The sequence below is a fragment of the Saccharomyces mikatae genome, assembly GCF_947241705.1.
Source record: "Saccharomyces mikatae IFO 1815 strain IFO1815 genome assembly, chromosome: 10".
Lineage (NCBI taxonomy): Eukaryota > Fungi > Ascomycota > Saccharomycetes > Saccharomycetales > Saccharomycetaceae > Saccharomyces > Saccharomyces mikatae.
Window position 1 is genome coordinate 475,785 of NC_079265.1, and position 19,059 is coordinate 494,843.

The 19,059-nt window shown below is 37.8% G+C and overlaps 7 protein-coding genes across 7 annotated transcripts; 5 read left to right on the forward strand and 2 right to left on the reverse strand.

The window, feature by feature from the left end:
- Positions 1-26: 26 nt before the first annotated feature.
- On the forward strand, positions 27-1,211 carry CPR7 (peptidylprolyl isomerase CPR7; the record flags this gene model as incomplete). Its single annotated transcript, XM_056223549.1, has 1 exon — positions 27-1,211. The coding sequence occupies one exon, from the start codon at positions 27-29 to the stop codon at positions 1,209-1,211; it is 1,185 nt and encodes a 394-aa protein (XP_056077557.1).
- A 112-nt stretch (positions 1,212-1,323) lies between these two features.
- On the reverse strand, positions 1,324-5,397 carry RAV1 (Rav1p; the record flags this gene model as incomplete). Its single annotated transcript, XM_056223550.1, has 1 exon — positions 1,324-5,397. One exon carries the CDS (start codon positions 5,395-5,397, stop codon positions 1,324-1,326), a length of 4,074 nt encoding a protein of 1,357 aa, XP_056077558.1.
- Positions 5,398-5,631: 234 nt separating this feature from the next.
- PET191 (Pet191p) lies at positions 5,632-5,958 on the forward strand (the record flags this gene model as incomplete). The annotated part of the gene is made up of 1 exon (XM_056223551.1): positions 5,632-5,958. One exon carries the CDS (start codon positions 5,632-5,634, stop codon positions 5,956-5,958), a length of 327 nt encoding a protein of 108 aa, XP_056077559.1.
- A 328-nt stretch (positions 5,959-6,286) lies between these two features.
- Positions 6,287-9,544, forward strand: RAD26 (DNA-dependent ATPase RAD26; the record flags this gene model as incomplete). Its single annotated transcript, XM_056223553.1, has 1 exon — positions 6,287-9,544. One exon carries the CDS (start codon positions 6,287-6,289, stop codon positions 9,542-9,544), a length of 3,258 nt encoding a protein of 1,085 aa, XP_056077560.1.
- A 134-nt stretch (positions 9,545-9,678) lies between these two features.
- On the reverse strand, positions 9,679-12,357 carry HUL4 (putative E3 ubiquitin-protein ligase HUL4; the record flags this gene model as incomplete). The annotated part of the gene is made up of 1 exon (XM_056223554.1): positions 9,679-12,357. One exon carries the CDS (start codon positions 12,355-12,357, stop codon positions 9,679-9,681), a length of 2,679 nt encoding a protein of 892 aa, XP_056077561.1.
- Positions 12,358-12,945: 588 nt separating this feature from the next.
- Positions 12,946-16,299, forward strand: MLO127 (Mlo127p; the record flags this gene model as incomplete). The annotated part of the gene is made up of 1 exon (XM_056223555.1): positions 12,946-16,299. One exon carries the CDS (start codon positions 12,946-12,948, stop codon positions 16,297-16,299), a length of 3,354 nt encoding a protein of 1,117 aa, XP_056077562.1.
- A 418-nt stretch (positions 16,300-16,717) lies between these two features.
- GEF1 (Gef1p) lies at positions 16,718-19,048 on the forward strand (the record flags this gene model as incomplete). Its single annotated transcript, XM_056223556.1, has 1 exon — positions 16,718-19,048. One exon carries the CDS (start codon positions 16,718-16,720, stop codon positions 19,046-19,048), a length of 2,331 nt encoding a protein of 776 aa, XP_056077563.1.
- Positions 19,049-19,059: the final 11 nt, after the last annotated feature.

A 19,059-nucleotide genomic window follows, 5' to 3' on the forward strand; every position in this document is an offset into this window, starting at 1 on the left:
TTCATTAACCCTATACACATTAAACAATGACTGAAAGTGATCCAGAAGTATATTTAGATATATCTGTTGACAACAAACCAATTGGCCGTATTGTTTGTAGGCTTTTCCGTAAGGATGCTCCAAGGGCGACCGAAAATTTTTACAAGCTATGTATAGGTGAAGTTAAGAGTCCCTTAAATGACAAAGGATGTCTGAGCTATAAGGGAAATAGCTTTCATAGAGTTGTGAAGAACTTTATGATCCAGGCAGGTGACATTGTCTTTGGAACGCAAAAGGATTCTTCTTTATCATCAGTTGGAAAAGGTGGGTGTTCAATATATGCCAATAAAGAAGAGGTAAATACTAGTAATGACTCTTCCTGCTACGGGAATTTTGAAGATGAAAATTTAGGAGAGTTTCTAGAGCCCTTTACTTTAGGAATGGCGAACTTGGGTTCTCCAAACACAAACAATTCTCAGTTCTTCATCACCACATACGCCGCACCTCATTTAAAGGGCAAACATTCCATTTTTGGACAAGTGATTCATGGAAAATCTGTGGTTCGTACTGTAGAATATTGTAGTGTAGATGCTGATGGAGTTCCTGAATCAGACATTCGTATCAGCGATTGTGGAGTGTGGGAAAAAAGCATGGGTGTCCCGCTTTATAACGCTTCTAATGACCAGATTGGAGGCGACATATTCGAAGAATTTCCTGATGACGATACACATTTCGGTGAAGAGGATTTTGGTAAGGCTCTTGAAGCTGCCAATATCATCAAAGAGTCTGGGACGCTTTTATTTAAGAAGAAGGACTACTCTAATGCCCTTTTCAAATATAGAAAATCTCTAAATTATATCAATGAGTACATGCCTGAACCTGATGTAGATAAAGAGAGAAACGACCAATTTATTTGCTTGAAGATGAAAGTTTTTTTGAATTTATCTTTGGTCCTTTTCAACTTAGAAAAGTACGATGATTCAATCACATATGCTACATATTTACTGGAGATGGACAACGTTCCAGACAAAGATCAAGCAAAGGCCTACTACAGAAGAGGTAACAGCTATTTTAGAAAAAAAAGACTGGATGAAGCTTTGCAGAATTACGAGTTCTGTAAAGAGAAAAATCCCAATGACACTATTATAGAACAAAGAATAGAATATGTTGTGAATCTCATAGAAGAAAAAAAGGAGAAGACAAGAAAGAATATTTCAAAGTTTTTTTCCTAATTGGCTGACTTGAAGTCTAAACAGAGAGATTATATAACTTAGAGTGTAAAACTGTATTAATAGAGTGTAGTTAATCGTTTATAAAATGTTTCAGTTGCTAAGATAATCGATATCACATAAAGTCATCCAGTAAGTTTTTTGTCGTAACAGATTTTCTCGGCTTCTGTGGCTCCTGTGATGAAAGGGTATCTAGTATGTCCTTGGAAGGTTTCCCGTTGTTATTTCCTGAAATTTCTGTTTTATCCATAAAGCCATTCAGCGCTTTGGGAGTTAAATTCTCTTTATGCTGAGAAGAAGAAGGAGACGTAAACCCATCCAATATACTCCTAGATGCAGAAGAAGAGCCTTGGGCAAGGGATGTTGAAGAAGAACTACTCGATGGCGCTTGTAAGAAGTCATCCAACAAGCTATTTGGCAACGCAGCGTTGGGAACATCCATGTTTGAAGAACTAGTTGTGCCGAATTTATCAAACAGGCTAGGCCTCATCCTAGCAGTTGAAACTGGTTCAGACGCCATAGCACCAATAGCAGAATATGCCATATCCTTTCTAGGGCTCCGTAAAAGCTTTTGAACGGATGCAGAATTTCTTTCAATGAATTTCCAATTTTTGACAAGTGAAACGGCCAGATAATTACAGCCCATACGACAAAGAATATCAGTGACCCTTAAAATCAAAGTGCACTCAATTTTTGCCTCCACATTAAGAGATCCAATGAAATACTTCAAATTCCTGTTTCTCAAATGATTGTATAAATAAAGCAGAGCAGGATCTTCAACAAGAAATGATCTGTTTACACAAGCTTCTTTGTCAATAATACTTGTGTTATTTTCTAGATTGATCGGAGCGGTCATCAAAGCTTTAATGGCTACTTCTTGCTTCCTTAGTTTCCAGTAAATAAAACTTGCCTTCCATCTATCATTCTCCCTTATTGTCTCAGGTAACATTTGTGAGGTCAATAGCTCTCCCAATACAGGACCATTATCACCTTCGTAAACGCGGCACACACCTATTGCCAAATCCATGTCATTCACTTGTTTGCAAAGAACATTAACGCAATCCTTCAGGGAGTCTGTTAAGAGGAAAAACACTGCCGCATCCATATATCTATGCTTACTGAGCAGAACAAAGGCATTTTTGAGTGCTGCTGTTCTCCACCTGGGTATAGTGAAATCGTTGCTAATAAACCTAACCATCTTTTGTTGCTCAGGATGACCAAAGGCCATCTTCCACAAGCTCAACAGAATCTGTTTTTTCTTCAATGCAAGGTAAAATATAGCACAGCGGCTTGGATCCCTCTTTTCGTCCTTGGAAAATTCATGCTTCGCAATATCTTCGAATTTCTTCACCAAGTCTTGCTCTTTAATCCAGTACGCTATTTTGTATTCACGGGCCCGATTCCATGAAATTATGTGGCGGTCAATAGAGGATAACAGTATTTCTTTATTATCTGAATGCAAAGCCCAAGACACATCCCTCATTAATATGCTATTTTGAATGTTTTTATGTGATAGGAATAATTTCACGCCCAACAAGAATCTAACACCGTTATAATCCACAACATGCTCATTTTTTATTACTTCATCAACTGCTTCAATGACTGTAATAAGTGTAATCTGTTGATGACGAGTCAAATAGGGCAAGGTTGTCCTGGTCAACTGCTCAGTAAGGGCAACAGATACTGTCTTATTAAAGCAGGGGTATGGATCAGGAAAAGTCTCTACAGGATAGTCCCTATCTTTAGCAATAAAGTACTTCAAGGGATTCATTCCTAAGTTGGAGTCCAAATTGGACACGTCCTGTGACTCGAAATCCAATTTTCTTAGTGCCAGAAACAATCTTAATAATAATTCCTTGACAAGTTGCAGCTTATTTGCATAAATGGCTTGAATCAAAAACTGCGGATGATATACTGGCAGTGGACCATTTAAAACGCTGCTTAAGTGGAGAATATCATTTGATAAAATTTTTCTTGAACCAATAGATTGATACGTGAAGGGATCCGTTAAATCTAAAGATTTGTCCTTAATGTAAAACTGGTTCCCAGAAGCAACAACAAAAGTCCCATTCTTCATCCACACAGAGTCACCTATATTATGAGCCGTGTGCGCTGTAATATCGATTTTTTCAATGGGTAAGTAGCTAGGCGTGTTATTCGTGTAATCATATCTTAATTGAGTATATAATAAAGCATATCCTGTAAATCCAATAGAAACGATACTTTGGCCATAGGCAGTGCTTGTCCAATCTATATCTTCGATAGTGTCATGGAATGTTTCTTCGTATTCGAGAACTCCCCTATTCAAGTCCCACAGCGACATTACTTTACCAGTAGAATTAACAATACATAATTTACCTGTAGACGACCCTCTAATGCATACAGAGTTCATAATACCAGTGTTAAGTTCACAAGCCTTGATCCACTGGACGTGCTTTTCATTATAATTAACAACGGCTTTATATGTTCTGGTAAGACCTTTCCTAGTAATCAGAGCTATTAGGGGTCGGTTACTGAAGAAAGTTTGATGTACCGGATCAATGATGGAGATCCTATATATATCATCACCATCAATACTCAAAGAATCGGACTTAACTTCAAAAATGCCGCGTGTTAGAGAAACTTCAAATGCTTTGATTGAGCCATCAGAGAAAATTAATGCGGTGAAGTGGCGCTCATGACTATGCTTTGGCTCAGGCGTATTTAACATGACTATTGGATGAATCGTTTTATCCTCTTCCAATCTAGTTTCCGCGCGTAAGTATGACTGTTTCTGTTCACTGTCCTCCTTACGATTCGTTGGACATTCCCAGGCTTGTAGGGCCCCGTTTTCAAGCAGACAAATGACCAGTTTACCCAATTCATGTACAACTGCAAACTTTATCGGAGATTCTGTTTGTATTGTATTTTGCAACCTCAAGGAAACCCCGTGACTTAGCTTTTGTGGGTACCAAACACTATTTTCTGAGAACCTCGAAGTAGTCAATAGAGCTTCCCCATCGCTGCTTCTTACCAACTTCTGCACAGATTTATTATGTCCTGTAAACTTATGCTCTAAAGTGGCAGTCATATCTTCGCTTTTATTACTAATTAGTTGCAGAATATCGATTAATAAATGTCTTATCACACCTTGTAAATCATGGACAAGGAAAGAGAGTTTACCCTTCACATCATCATAGGGTTGTATTTCGGGAAAATACAAATATTTTGTGTCATTGAGCATAGTTGCTTTTTTCACTTTTTTATGGGAAATAGTCTTTTTAGTCATTGGTTTTGGTGGATCTTGAGATAGATCACCCAAAGCCATAATTTCTATTTCTCCGGACATTGAACCTAGAATAACAATATCCGAATCGAATATATTCAAGCTTTCCAAGTTTTCCTTAGTGAGACTGTGTCTCATGATCCAGTTATCTATTATTACGCAAAAATTTTGCGTGGAGGAAAGAGGCACTTCACCCCATATTTGCACAGTATGGTTTTTGTCCATTTCAAAACACGACCATATTCTCAGTACTTTGTCTTCACATAAGGTATAAAGCGCATGAGAGGCTGTATTGTTTCTGTTTAACTGATCTGGCTCCTTTTTCCACCGCATTGCAGTTATAGGCTGCGGGTGAGGCAGCATGGTAAGATTGAAGATGGCTTGTTCTCCGACTATCGAAACACGTTTCCATAATTTGGCATTACAGTCATATTTACCAATACTAACTATCAGCTGAGAATCTTGTGAGATTATAACATTATAAACAGGTTTAGGCTGCTTTTGGTTCCATTGCAAGATAGGCTGATACACACCGAAATTGTCTTTAATCTTCCAAAAAGAGAGAAAATCAGAACCAATGGCTAGTTCATTATCAGACGACCATCTTAGACAATTGACTGGCGTGTCATCATGGAACAACTGACAACATTGAGACCACTTTGGATTCTGCATGATTTGGTGGATGGGCTTGTAAATGAGCACCCTATTATGAAATGAGAGCGCAATAAAGCCATTCTGGCTATTAATATCTACCGCAGTACAGTCTGATTGTGTATATATGGTCTGTAGCCTAGTGAATTTGTTGGAGAGTATAATCAAATTATTCCCTGAACAATATGCAAAAATCGTGTGGTTTTGCCAGGTTGCTTGACAAGCAGTCTGAGGAGTATCATTGGGACGTCCTGGTAGAAAGTTCAATGACATGAGTACTGATTTTGCCTGTGAACACGCTGTTTACTCTCTATATTGTTTGCGGTGCTCTTATATCCCTTCAATATAAAAAAACTCAAATGCCTAAAACAATAATAACATTACGAGCTTTCGCCATGCGGAAAGCTAAGAAGGAAAGAGGGATGATTTTTGAAAGACAGCAACAACGATATATCAAAACAGACTAGATATAAATATTCGCCGTGCGCTTGTAATATAAGGTCAAGAATGGTTGCTAGTTGTAAGGATCAGAAGAAGGCGGTTGCCATATGTTTGCAGAGGTCGCCCTGTGTGATGATAGAAAGACATAACCCTCAAGAGTGTCTTGACAACCCGGACCTGAACAAGGATCTTCCTGAACTTTGTATTGCACAGATGAAAGCTTTTTTGGACTGCAAACGAGGAATAGTCGACATGACTAAGCGATTTACTGGTAACGCACCTCTTTCAACTGGTAAGTACGATCAGCAATATGAAAACTTGTGCGAAGGGAAGTTTGACCCGAGAGAAGAGATGGAAAAGCTACAACTCTTGAATAGTCAGCAGAAGGACTGACCGGTTACGAAAAAAATCTGTAAATATGTATATATACGTTAAAAAATATGCACCAAGATCTTTTATTCCGTTTGTCCAGTAAAATGCTTACTTTGTACACGCAATATGGAGTATTTAAGAACAAATCAGTCTTCAAGGGTTTGATATACAACAAAGAAAGAATGTATACCAGTGGTTTCTATAAGTAAAAAATTTAGTAAGTAGAAAGATACATTACCTTTTATTTCGATTAAGGGCGTTTGAGATAAAAGTGGAAAAAAAAAAACAAGTTAAGAAGATGGTACATATCATGTATAAATGGAAGCATTTATAATAACATACTTGGGTAATGGCAGACAAAGAACGGCACGACGGTGTGAAACTTGAGAATAATGAGTCGCTAAGGGACCTAGGGGTAAACGTGCTTTCCCAGAGTAGTTTGGAGGAAAGAATAGCTAATGATGTAACCAATTTTAGTAATCTACAAACGCTACAACAAGAGGAAGCCCGTTTAGAACGTAGTCAGACCGCTTTACAACGATATGTGAAAAAGAAGAATCTTCTCACAAGGAAGTTGAACAATGCCACAAGGATATCAGTTAAGAAAACCCTAAGAAACCAGATTAAAGACTTACAATCTGATGATATTGAACGGGTCCTGAAAGACATAGAAGAGATTCAATCAAGGATCAGAGAGTTGCAAGTGCAAATAAGTCAAGGGAGTGAAAAGAAAACCTCTGAGGAGGGATCACAAAGGCCTGGAGAAAGTGAGAAGGAGTTTCTGATTAGAACTGGTAAGATCACTGCATTTGGACACAAGGCTGGTTTCAGTTTGGATACTGCAAACACAGATTATGCAGATGATGAGGAACAGAAGGAAAAAGATTTCGAAGTGGCAACAGAGCAAATGGTAGAGAACTTAACAGATGAAGATGATAACATCAGCGATCAAGAATTTCGAATGAGTAGTATGGAAAGTCAGGAGAGTGAGGAAGAAGAACACAACGAGGATGAAATTTCTGAAGATTTGGAAGATTTGGAATTCAAGGACCAACCTGGTGAAGCCAAGGATGATGGTGATGAGTTGTATTATCAAGCAAGATTAAAAAGGTGGATTAAACGGCGTTCTGCCGATAGGCAGAAGACATCAGATTTGCCAGAATGGCGAAGGCCTCATCCTGATATTCCTGATGCAAAGCTTAATAACGAATTTAGAATACCTGGTGAAATTTATTCACTGTTGTTTAATTATCAAAAGACATGTGTGCAGTGGCTCTATGAGCTTTACCAACAAAATTGCGGCGGCATTATTGGTGACGAAATGGGCCTAGGAAAGACGATTCAAATTATTGCATTCATTGCAGCTTTGCATCATTCAGGTTTATTGACAGGCCCCGTTTTAATTGTCTGTCCCGCAACTGTGATGAAACAGTGGTGTAATGAGTTACATCATTGGTGGCCCCCGCTGAGAACAATAATATTGCACTCTATGGGCTCAGGAATGGCTTCTAATCAAAAATCAAAAATGAATGAGAATGACTTAGAACGTTTGATTATGAATTCGAAACCGACCGATTTTTCATACAACGATTGGCAGAATTCATCAAGGACTAAGAAAGCGCTTGAATCAAGCTACCATTTAGAAAAGCTGATAGATAAAGTTGTCACTGATGGCCACATTTTGATTACTACTTATGTGGGATTAAGAATACATTCGGATAAGCTACTAAAAGTAAAATGGCAGTATGCTGTCCTGGATGAAGGACACAAAATCAGAAATCCAGATTCTGATATCTCATTAACCTGTAAAAAATTAAAGACACATAATAGGATTATTCTTTCAGGAACACCGATACAGAATAATTTAACTGAGCTTTGGTCACTTTTTGATTTTATCTTCCCTGGTAAATTGGGCACCCTGCCCGTGTTTCAACAACAGTTTGTTATGCCTATAAATATGGGGGGTTATGCAAATGCGACAAATATACAAGTTCAGACTGGATATAAATGTGCTGTTGCATTGCGTGATTTAATTTCGCCATATCTCTTGCGTCGTGTGAAAGCTGATGTTGCTAAAGATCTGCCACAAAAGAAGGAAATGGTTCTCTTTTGTAAGCTCACGAAATATCAAAGAAGCAAATATTTGGAATTTTTACATTCATCAGATCTAAATCAAATTCAAAGTGGTAAGAGAAATGTTCTATTTGGTATCGACATTTTAAGAAAAATATGTAATCACCCCGATTTACTCGACAGAGAGACTAAGAGGCATGATTCAAACTACGGAGATCCTAAAAGATCCGGAAAAATGCAAGTTGTTAAACAATTGCTATTATTGTGGCATAAACAGGGCTATAAAGCTTTACTTTTTACTCAATCGAGACAAATGCTGGATATCCTGGAGGATTTTATATCAACGAAGGATATTGATTTTTCAAATTTAAAGTACTTGCGCATGGATGGGACAACGAACATTAAGCACAGACAATCATTGGTGGATCGGTTTAATAACGAACCTTTTGATGTGTTCTTATTAACCACAAGAGTTGGGGGGCTAGGTGTTAATTTAACAGGTGCTAATAGAATTATCATTTTTGATCCAGACTGGAACCCATCTACTGATATGCAAGCTAGAGAAAGAGCATGGAGAATTGGACAGAAGAGAGAGGTGTCGATATATAGGTTGATGGTAGGAGGATCTATAGAGGAGAAAATTTATCATAGGCAAATATTCAAACAATTCTTAACCAATAGAATATTGACTGATCCTAAGCAGAAAAGATTCTTTAAAATTCACGAACTTCATGATTTATTTTCACTTGGTGGAGAGAACGGCTATTCCACAGAAGAATTGAGTGATGAAGTTCAAAAACACACGGAAAATTTGAAAAACTCCAAATCACAGGAAAGTGATGATTTTGAACAGTTAGTTAGTTTATCTGGTGTCTCTAAACTGGAAAGTTTTTATAACGGCAAGGAAAGAAAGGAGAATGACAAATCAGAAGACGATAGATTAATTGAAGGGTTACTAGGAGGAGAAAGTAATTTAGAAACCGTCATGAGTCATGATTCAGTTGTCAATTCTCATGCAAGCAGCTCTTCTTCCAATATAATTGCGAATGAAGCATCAAGAGTAGCGAATGATGCAGTAAATGCACTGAGGAAATCGAGGAAAAAAATTACTAAACAGTATGAAATCGGGACACCTACTTGGACAGGAAGATTTGGTAAAGCAGGTAAAATTAGAAAAAGAGAGCTTTTGAAAAATAAATTAACTGGATCAGCAGCCATTTTACAGAATATTAGCAAGTCACAAACAGAGGCATCCAAAGAGGCTCGCCAAGAAAATCATGAAGATGATATCGACCTTGTAAAATCCAAGGAACTTAATTCTCATACTAAGATACTAGAAAATATCCAGAAGTATCTACAAAAACAAGATAACTTCTTCTCACCTAGTGTCAATATAATAAATCACGTTGGCGTCAACCTTTCTAACAAAGGAGACGTTATCAAAGTTAGAGCATTATTACGGACTATAGCGCAATTTGATAAAGACCGTAAAGGATGGGTACTTGATGAGGAGTTTAGGAATAACAATATATGATTATATATCCCTCAAAGCCTTTTGATTCAAATTATCAAAAAAAGAGAGTACCCTTAACGCAGGTTATTCCTAAAGGAAGGGTTTATAGAAAATAAACTTATGTGTTGTGTATGTACGTATACTCAAAAATAATTCTACCGGAACCCATAACCTTCGGATTCATTAATTGCCCAAAGCAATTTTAGCTTCAGTTTCTCTTTCGAGGAATAGCCCCATAAACATAGTTCATTAAAGCATGTATGTGCCAGTGGCAAATCGTCACTATCATGTGAGCCCAGTTGACTAATCTTGAACGGGATGGTAGTAATACCTGTCGCAGGTATACGATCAGATGCCGTTATGAACTGTAGTAATTTTTTCTGCAATGGGTAATCCCAACTTTCAATGATCTCCCAGAACCAGCGAACAACTTTGGAATCATCAGAAAATCCACCCACATATTTTGTGACGGACCTTAACGACTTGAAATCAAACTTAGTTTGTTCTTCATCTCCACACACTAGCCTTTCAAGCTCTTCAGAATTGAATAATTTTATAGAATTGCATTGTGCAAAAACTCTTTTGAAACCCATAGTGAATTTGTTGAATTGTGGTTTAATAGAATTCTCTAAATAGAATTCTACCCACCTGGTGACAAATTCATGCTTGTTGCTTTGAGTTATCGGGACATTTCTGCCATTCTCGCACAATTCCACCGTTACATACTCTTTGCTAGATTTACTATCATTTAAGATCCAGTTGTTATTTCGATATGTAGTTTCGAAGGTCAAGGAAAAGACTTCTTGGAAATCATCCTTTGTATAGTTGAGCATTTTGATCAAGTTTCGACTTGTCTCCGGAAACAACTCGGCATAATCTTCAAAACTTAAAGGTTCTGTGCAGAGTTTTTTATAAAACGCCTTGGGAAATTGTAAATCTAATATGGTACTGTTGAAAATCGCTAACGCCATAACAACGCCAAAAAGATAGTATAGTTCTAATTGTGGATTATTTTTTTTGGATTTATCAAAATTTGGCGGATCGATGGCAAACCATGAACGTGAACTTTCCTTTATGTGAATGAATAAACCATTCATTGGATTGAAAAGTGATTTTGTTAATAGGAAGAACCATTCTTTTCTCAACCCGCCTGCGTCAATTCCAGGTTCATCAACAAACTCTATCCTTAATGATTTTAATAAATCGCCTTGATGTTCCTTAATACATCTTAACGAATCGTGAGATATAACTTCACGCCGTACTTTGATTTTGAAATAAACGTCCACTGACTTGCCTTTATCCAACGATGTTAGGAAAGCTTGCTCAGCTTCATGTTCCATGATTCTACGAACTTCATATTCCATGATAGAGATTTTAATACCGAGTGACAATATAAATGGGTACTTACAAAATGAAAACTTTTTCTTTACTCTGGGGCTTCCCCATTCTTCTATCAATTGATTTATTTTCGTCTTTTGAGCGACTCCTCTCCAATGATCGAAATCCTGTTTAAAATCAATAAAATCTAATGTTATATTGTAAAAGTTTTGAATCGACAAGGCTCTATGACAGTTCCTTCTTGAATTTGCTACATAATAGACAAACATTAACTTTGCCGCAGATTGAATGTGCCAATCATTTTCATATTGAAAAAACTTGAATCTCATTTTAGTGTTGGCAGGATGCGTAAAATCGGATTCCCTCTTTTCATCCAAGATCGCACTTATGGGTCTAGCATTCAGGAATTCATGACCAGTAGTGTGATGTCGACGAAGACGAGACCGCATCTCGTCTTCAGGCTTTATGTTATTGTTTGCAGTTCCATTTGATAATTCGCTTGAAATTAGCCTAGAAAATTGGAAAGTGATGTATAAGTTCAAAATCTCCACCTGGTATGAGAAATCACCCGTAGGCGTTCGCCGTAATGACTGAATCATTTGTTGAGACGTGGTAGCCGATAGGTTAGACAAATAGCCAATACATCGTTTGACTAACTCATAAGACACCGCCCTTATCTGTGGAGTTTCAAACACGTTTTTGCCCTTCCGATCTCTGATAAGACAACTTCGTATTGTGGGTATATTGAATATAATCAGCAACCAACGATACTGAGATACTTGCAGAATTTCTCCCTTCTGAACAGTCACCCTTTTCAATAGATCGTTGCAGCAGCACAGCATGCTGTAATACGGTTTCCTTGTAGGTAGTGTGGATAATATGCAGAAAAATTTTTGCAAAGCCTCATAGTTTAGCATTTTTACATTTCTACCGGCATCGTAAATCAAAAATGACCTATTTAAAACATTGACGTCATGAAACCTGTTCAATAAATACGTTATCACTGGCTCGAAAATCAGCACCTTTTTCTCTTTATCCAGTATTCCAGTTTTCTTAAGTCTTTGCAAATCATCATGGCATCTGCTTACTACCTTTTGCAAGCCCTCTAAAGTGCACGAAATATGCGCACCAGATTCCATATCACTACTAATTGCAGGCTCCTTCATAGTAACGGTTACTTGACACGCACTACATCGGAATTTTTTAATAGAGGCTGGGAACCGTAGCGGGACACCACAACAGAGACAGTCAAGTGAAACAAGATCAGGCGTGTTCTCTTCTTCCGTTGAGCACTTTGAAGAGATCTTTTTCTTGCCCTTGCTGTTTGGACACTCCCCGTCTTTTACCTTAGCGGCTAAAGATTGTTCCGACGTAGGTCTTTCTGATCTGGATGCCTTGTTCCTCGTCCTGGCTACAGAATGTGACAACAGCTCTTTGGACATAGTACCATCTCTACTATCCCTCTTCGCGTTAAGCTTGCCAAAGAAAGAAACCATTTCTTGTTTTATCTTTAACTAGCTCACGTCGTCTTCTTCTTTAAGAGAAAACCAACGCAAAATCTGCTAACTCCCTTGAAAATTTATAGTCTTCTGCTGGACTTCAATAAACACATGCACAAACTTGCCTCGATCTAGCTATTCTTTGAATGTATCTATCAGTCTCTATCACATGGGCGGTTACACCTTGGCTCTTTAAAGAAATCCTGTAATCTTTATTTTTTTTCCTTTAATTGGGAGAAATCACAAAAAAGGGCCCAGAAAGATATGTGACCCTACCATCACTATTTCTATCTTAGTTCAAAACAATAAAGTATACGAGATCTAAACTATACTGTCGGCTTAACCATACATCATGGTACGCAGATGCCACTCCTCTCTACAGTCATATTAAGCTGGGACTATCGTATACCTTTTTAGGCAGCAACTTGACAGCTTGACAAGAGAGCCTATGATAGAGGTCAGGAACGAGAGTCAGGGTAATTGGGTCGTAACAGGATGAGGCCAAGAGGACTAATGCAAAGGGAGAGATACCAAGGCATGATTTATGTTTGACTTCTCATGTTGGAGAGGAGGATTCGTATAGTAATGGCTGATGAAATTATAGTGAGCGAGGTCGAAGGTCCGCTAGAGGTGGTCAAATGTTTTGTAAGGAAAGAAGATGGCCTCGAAGGACAAAGACGGAAATTGGTGGTAGTAGGACTGGAGTACATAGATGTTTTCGAAGGTTTAGAACTAGATGAAGCACGCAAGGTGTTAAGGCTTAGGACCGAGGGGTGCACAGTGGCAACTTTTTACTTCAAGGACCATTATATAGCCAATCGAAGTTTCTATATTCTGTTAAAGTCTACGGGACGATTGGACTTCATTGACCTTGACTACAAGCTGGTCAAATCTTTGGAGACTGGGATCGAGCAGGTGAGGTCTGATCCAAAGTTCTTGTTTCAAGATCCATTGCGACCAGCTTTGATTTTTAATTTGTCTTCCACAGAAATTTACGAAATTTCCACCGAGGACATTCCTAATTTAGTAGAAACGGACATTAAATTAAGCTATGTCACATCCTCACCGATAGTGTCGATAGATGCATGTTTAAATTTTAACGACGTTTTAGACAAAGATGTCTTCACGTTGTCCATTCTCACGCATGTGTACAATGCGACCGAATATCAGTTGGAAGCATGCGTGTGTGTATTCGAAACTAAACCCGTCAAAAAGATTACGTGGAAAAGGACGATCAACTTATCTTTTGCAGACAAAGCCATGGTCACACAGATACTTTTGAAATCAGTTGCTAATGTTGGACATTTTATCTTTACGCCATGGAAAACCTATTTAATCAAGCATGCCTCGTCATCCAAACAGAGTATTAGCGGTGAAGCGATAGGTGCATTGTATCAAGGTCCTGGTGCCTTTAAACCTGAAACAATAGGGGAAACAGGGCTTTTGCGGCCCATTCTGGCGGATGTTACATTGGATCATTTGACATTTACGTTTGTGACAGATACAGCAGTTATTGTAAGTTGCAGAATGAATGCAATCCTGAGCAGTTTTGAAGAGGATACATATATTTGGGAAAGAACTTTATTTGAGAGGCTTCCCATTAATGATGGTACGGCACCTGAGCACTACCTTTCGGCATTTTTTGATGAAAAGTACTGGATTCTGGTATGCTTAAAGGGCCACCTTACAGTGTATTCAGTTGAAAACGAAAAGCATTGTAACTCCGTTTCTCTTGGTTCTTTACTTTGCAAATCGACTTTATATTCTGATTTCATAGGAAGCTACACCCGATCGCACTTATCTTGCGGATCGTTACATAATGGGCAGGGTTTTCTGAACATGAAATTTCAATCGTATAGGAACATTTTTGCTTCCACTTCCATGAAGCTACTCTTTCAAACTAAAAACGGTGCTCCTCGTCAAGTTTACTCCACAAAAGAAGGTGTCTATTGGGCAGACGTGAATAATAGTATCTATAAAGGTAGTGAGCGAATTCATTCAGAGCTAAATGACTGTTTTATTGCTACTAGAGATGGGACCATACTGAAAGATAGAACGATCGTCACTTTGGCCCCAATTGAAAAAGATGAAGGTTGTAATTATGTGTATGTGACCGAACAAGGGTATTTGAGATGGAGTTGTTCCCAAGGCTCTTATCGAATTCCAAACATGGAAACGAAGTTGACCATAGAGAATTGCTTTTTATCAGCTATCTGTAACAATGGTTCATTTCTGACGGTGCTTGTGCTGAATGATGAACTAACGGTATTTAATAACTGCAATCGATTGAAGAGTGCGAAAGTGCTTTTCAATATACTATCTGGTTTGGCATCCATTTTTCTCTATGAATACAAAAGCACGGTTTACATTTTTGCATCTGACATCGAAGGAAATCTCTGTATCATAAAACTGGCGACGTTCGAAATTATGGAAGAGGTCAAAATTTGTAAAAAGAAACTGCGGTTCTGTGGAGTACCTAATTCAGATTATGTTTTTATATATACAGCAGATACTACAGTTCTGTTCCAGCCATGTTCTGTAAATGGAAGATTTGAAATCCACGAGGTGTATACACCTTATCATATAAACTGTTTGATAACTGGGCAAAAAGACCGTACAATCATCATGGTTACTTCTCAGGGTGGATTTTACGATGTAGTTGTTCCTAAAGATGCTGGAAGAGCTCCGTTTGGCTCTAAACTTGAACAAGTTGCAAAAACCTGTCTCAAATTTACAACTTTGGAATCCTCATCGAGGTATATTATCGTGGCGGCCATACCAGTAGCAAATCATTTGCAAGACAAATATTCTGAAATTCAAGTATATGATACCAAATGGGTCAAAAACATTTCTACGTTTAATTTTTCTAATATCAACGATGACATCAAGAGCATAAAATACGAGAACGTTTTGATCTCAGACATGATTGATGTACCTCTCCTCAAAAGAACCGAAACATTAGGGAAAAGAAAAACTTCTGAACTGTATAAAGAAGTTATTTTTAATTCATGCATCTTAGTTTCTTTGAATTTAAACCCAATAGACGACATTGATAGCAACACTATGAATAATTTAATGTTGTTTTCATTTGATGAGGAGTCAGGATCCATGGAATACCATTTTGGGATTAACACAGGATTCTCGATCACTGGGCTATATAACTACTACAATGGCTGTATATTGGTCTGTGGGGAGTCAATCCAGGCCTACCAACTAAATTATTCAATTCATAATAACAAGTTCAGCATTGAAAAGGTTTCAAATAGGCTGAATATTTCTGGTGTTGCTATAACGACGTCCGTATTCTTTGATGAAAGAAAGGCGAAGATGGCGAAGAAACAGCGAAATATAGACACATGGATATATGTGGAAAAAATGGTTTTGCTTGACGTGAGGAAAGGCATGATGAGGTTCAATGCTATTCACACAACAGATGGAAACATAGAAAAGGTTCAACTGCAAGTGCAGCCTCTAGACCCATTTGAGAGAGATCTTATTAACAGCTTTACTGGTAGTGGAAAAATACTCACTGGTGTAGCGACAGCAACTTTTAAAAATATTAGGTATTTACTGACTTCTTACGGTGGTCAAAAGCTCACATTATTTAGTTTTGAACTTGATGGAAAGGAGGAAGTAGATGAAAGTGTGCACAATGTTGCTGCGCAAGTGATATCCATCAACTCAGTGAGAACTACTGATACCCGAATAAGTACAATTTTAGGTGAGCCTACATTTACACCTTTATTCTTAGTAACTACCTTACTTAATGGTTGTTACGTGATGGGATTCTTGAAAGAAGAAGCAGTTATCTCACTATGTAAGCTATCAGAAGAGACATCTGTGCTTTCAAGAGCGCCGGATCAAAAGTTCTTGGGTTTCCTTGATCCTCAAAAGGATGGTAACACTGTAATAGCCGGAAATTATTTTTCTACGTTCTAGTTTAAAAAGTTATGAATACTCTTCTTCTTTCTGAGTCTAGTGTTTAGGTAGAGTGTTATTATTTGCTAGTACTATTCGTTCAGCGAAATCTGCATTAAGCATGCATAGGATACTATAACTATGACTTTTGTCGAGTAAATTGTAAAACTAAGTACTAGTAAAAAATGCTCATGAATCACTACTTAAGGTTTTATCTGCGGTTCAAAAGCTACTTTGGAGTATCTTGTGAATTTTTCACATCGACTATCATCACTATTAAATAGATTTGTATGATTTTCATCTTTAAAAGAAAGAGGTGTCGCGATTTTCAACTATTAAAAAAAGGAAAAGCACCGCCTATTCTTAGTCTCAATCAAACCACACCATGTAAAAAACTCGTGAATGTTGATCTTGCATAATATCAAATTATTTGACAGTAATGCCAACATCATATGTGCCAATAAATCAACCAATTGGAGATGGTGAAGATGTGGTTGATACCAATAGATTCACTAATATTCCAGAAACGCAAAACTTCGACCAATTTGTTACAATTGATAAAATTGCCGAGGAAAATAGACCACTGTCAATAGATTCAGAAAGGGACTTCCTTAATTCTAAATACCAGCGTTATCGAGAAGTTATATGGGAGCGGGCGAAGACGTTTATCACATTAAGCTCCACTGCTCTGGTTATTGGCTGTATAGCTGGTTTCCTGCAGGTTTTTACAGAAACTTTAGTCAATTGGAAAACGGGTCATTGCCGAAGGAATTGGTTACTCAATAAATCCTTCTGCTGCAGCAGTGTGGTCAAAGAGATTAGCTCCGCTGGTAATTTGTTACTGAAAAGACAAGAATTTGAGTGTGAAGAACAAGGGGTTTGGATCAACTGGAAAGGGCATGTGTCTCCTTTCTTAATATTCATGCTATTATCAGTATCGTTTGCTCTGATTAGTACATTGTTAGTCAAGTATGTTGCTCCTATGGCCACTGGTTCAGGAATCTCGGAAATTAAGGTATGGGTATCGGGTTTTGAATACAACAAAGAATTTCTGGGTTTGTTAACTTTAGTTATTAAAAGTGTTGCTCTTCCTTTAGCTATATCCTCGGGGTTGAGCGTAGGTAAAGAAGGGCCTTCCGTTCATTATGCAACCTGTTGTGGTTACTTACTTACTAAATGGTTACTAAGAGATACCTTAACGTACTCTACACAATATGAATATCTAACAGCAGCCAGTGGAGCAGGCGTTGCGGTTGCCTTTGGCGCGCCTATCGGTGGTGTCCTTTTTGGTTTAGAAGAGATTGCTTCTGCTAATAAGTTTACCTCTTCTACTTTATGGAAATCTTACTATGTCGCTTTGGTTGCCATAACCACGCTGAAATACATTGATCCATTCAGAAATGGCAGGGTTATTCTCTTCAATGTAACATATGACAGAGATTGGAAAGTACAAGAGATTCCGATTTTTATTGCTTTAGGAATCTTTGGGGGTCTATACGGGAAATATATCAGTAAGTGGAATATTAATTTTGTTCATTTTCGGAAAATGTATTTGTCTTCCTTCCCAGTTCAAGAAGTGCTTTTTTTGGCGACACTCACTGCTTTGATTTCTTATTTCAATGAATTCTTAAAATTAGACATGACAGAAAGTATGGGAATATTGTTCCATGAGTGTGTCAAAAATGACAACACGTCCACCTTTAGTCATAGGCTATGCCAGTTGGATGAAAATACGCATGCTTTTGAGTTCTTGAAAATTTTTACTTCTCTGTGCTTTGCGACTGTCATCAGGGCTTTGTTGGTCGTTGTATCATATGGTGCTAGAGTTCCAGCGGGAATATTTGTTCCTTCAATGGCAGTTGGTGCTACATTTGGACGTGCAGTAAGTTTACTGGTGGAAAGATTTGTTAGCGGCCCAGCTGTTATTACCCCAGGCGCATATGCATTTTTAGGAGCAGCCGCTACCTTGAGTGGTATAACCAACTTAACTTTAACTGTCGTGGTAATAATGTTTGAGCTTACTGGTGCCTTCATGTATATTATACCCGTTATGATCGTAGTAGCAATAACAAGGATAATTTTAAGCACTTCTGGTATTTCTGGTGGTATTGCAGATCAAATGATTATGGTTAACGGCTTTCCATATTTGGAAGACGAGCAGGAAGAAGACACTTTGGAAGAGTATACTGCAGAGCAGGCTATGTCTTCTAAGTTAATTACAATAAATGAAACCATTTACCTTTCCGAATTGGAATCTTTATTATACGATTCAACGTCAGAATTTTCTGTGCATGGTTTTCCAATAATTAAAGATGAGGATAAGTTTGAAAAGGAAAAAAGATGTATTGGCTACGTTCTAAAAAGGCACTTAGCCAGTAAGATAATGATGCAAAGTGTAAATAGTACCAAAGCTCAAACGACGCTGGTATACTTCAATAAAACCAATGACGACTTGGATCATCGTGAAAACTGCATTGGATTTAAAGATATTATGAACGCTTCGCCCATTACTGTGAAGCCGGGGGTGCCAATGACATTATTGTTTCGTATGTTCAAAGAACTAGGTTGTAAGACCATTATCGTCGAGGAAGGTGGGATTTTAAAGGGTTTGATCACAGCCAAGGATATTTTGAAGTTCAAAAGAATAAAATATCGAGAAGTTCATGGTGCAAAATTCACATATAACGAAACACTTGATAGAAGATGCTGGTCAGTTATCCATTTCATAATCAAAAGACTCTCTCCTAATCGAAATGAAAACATTATTTAAATAGACATGTA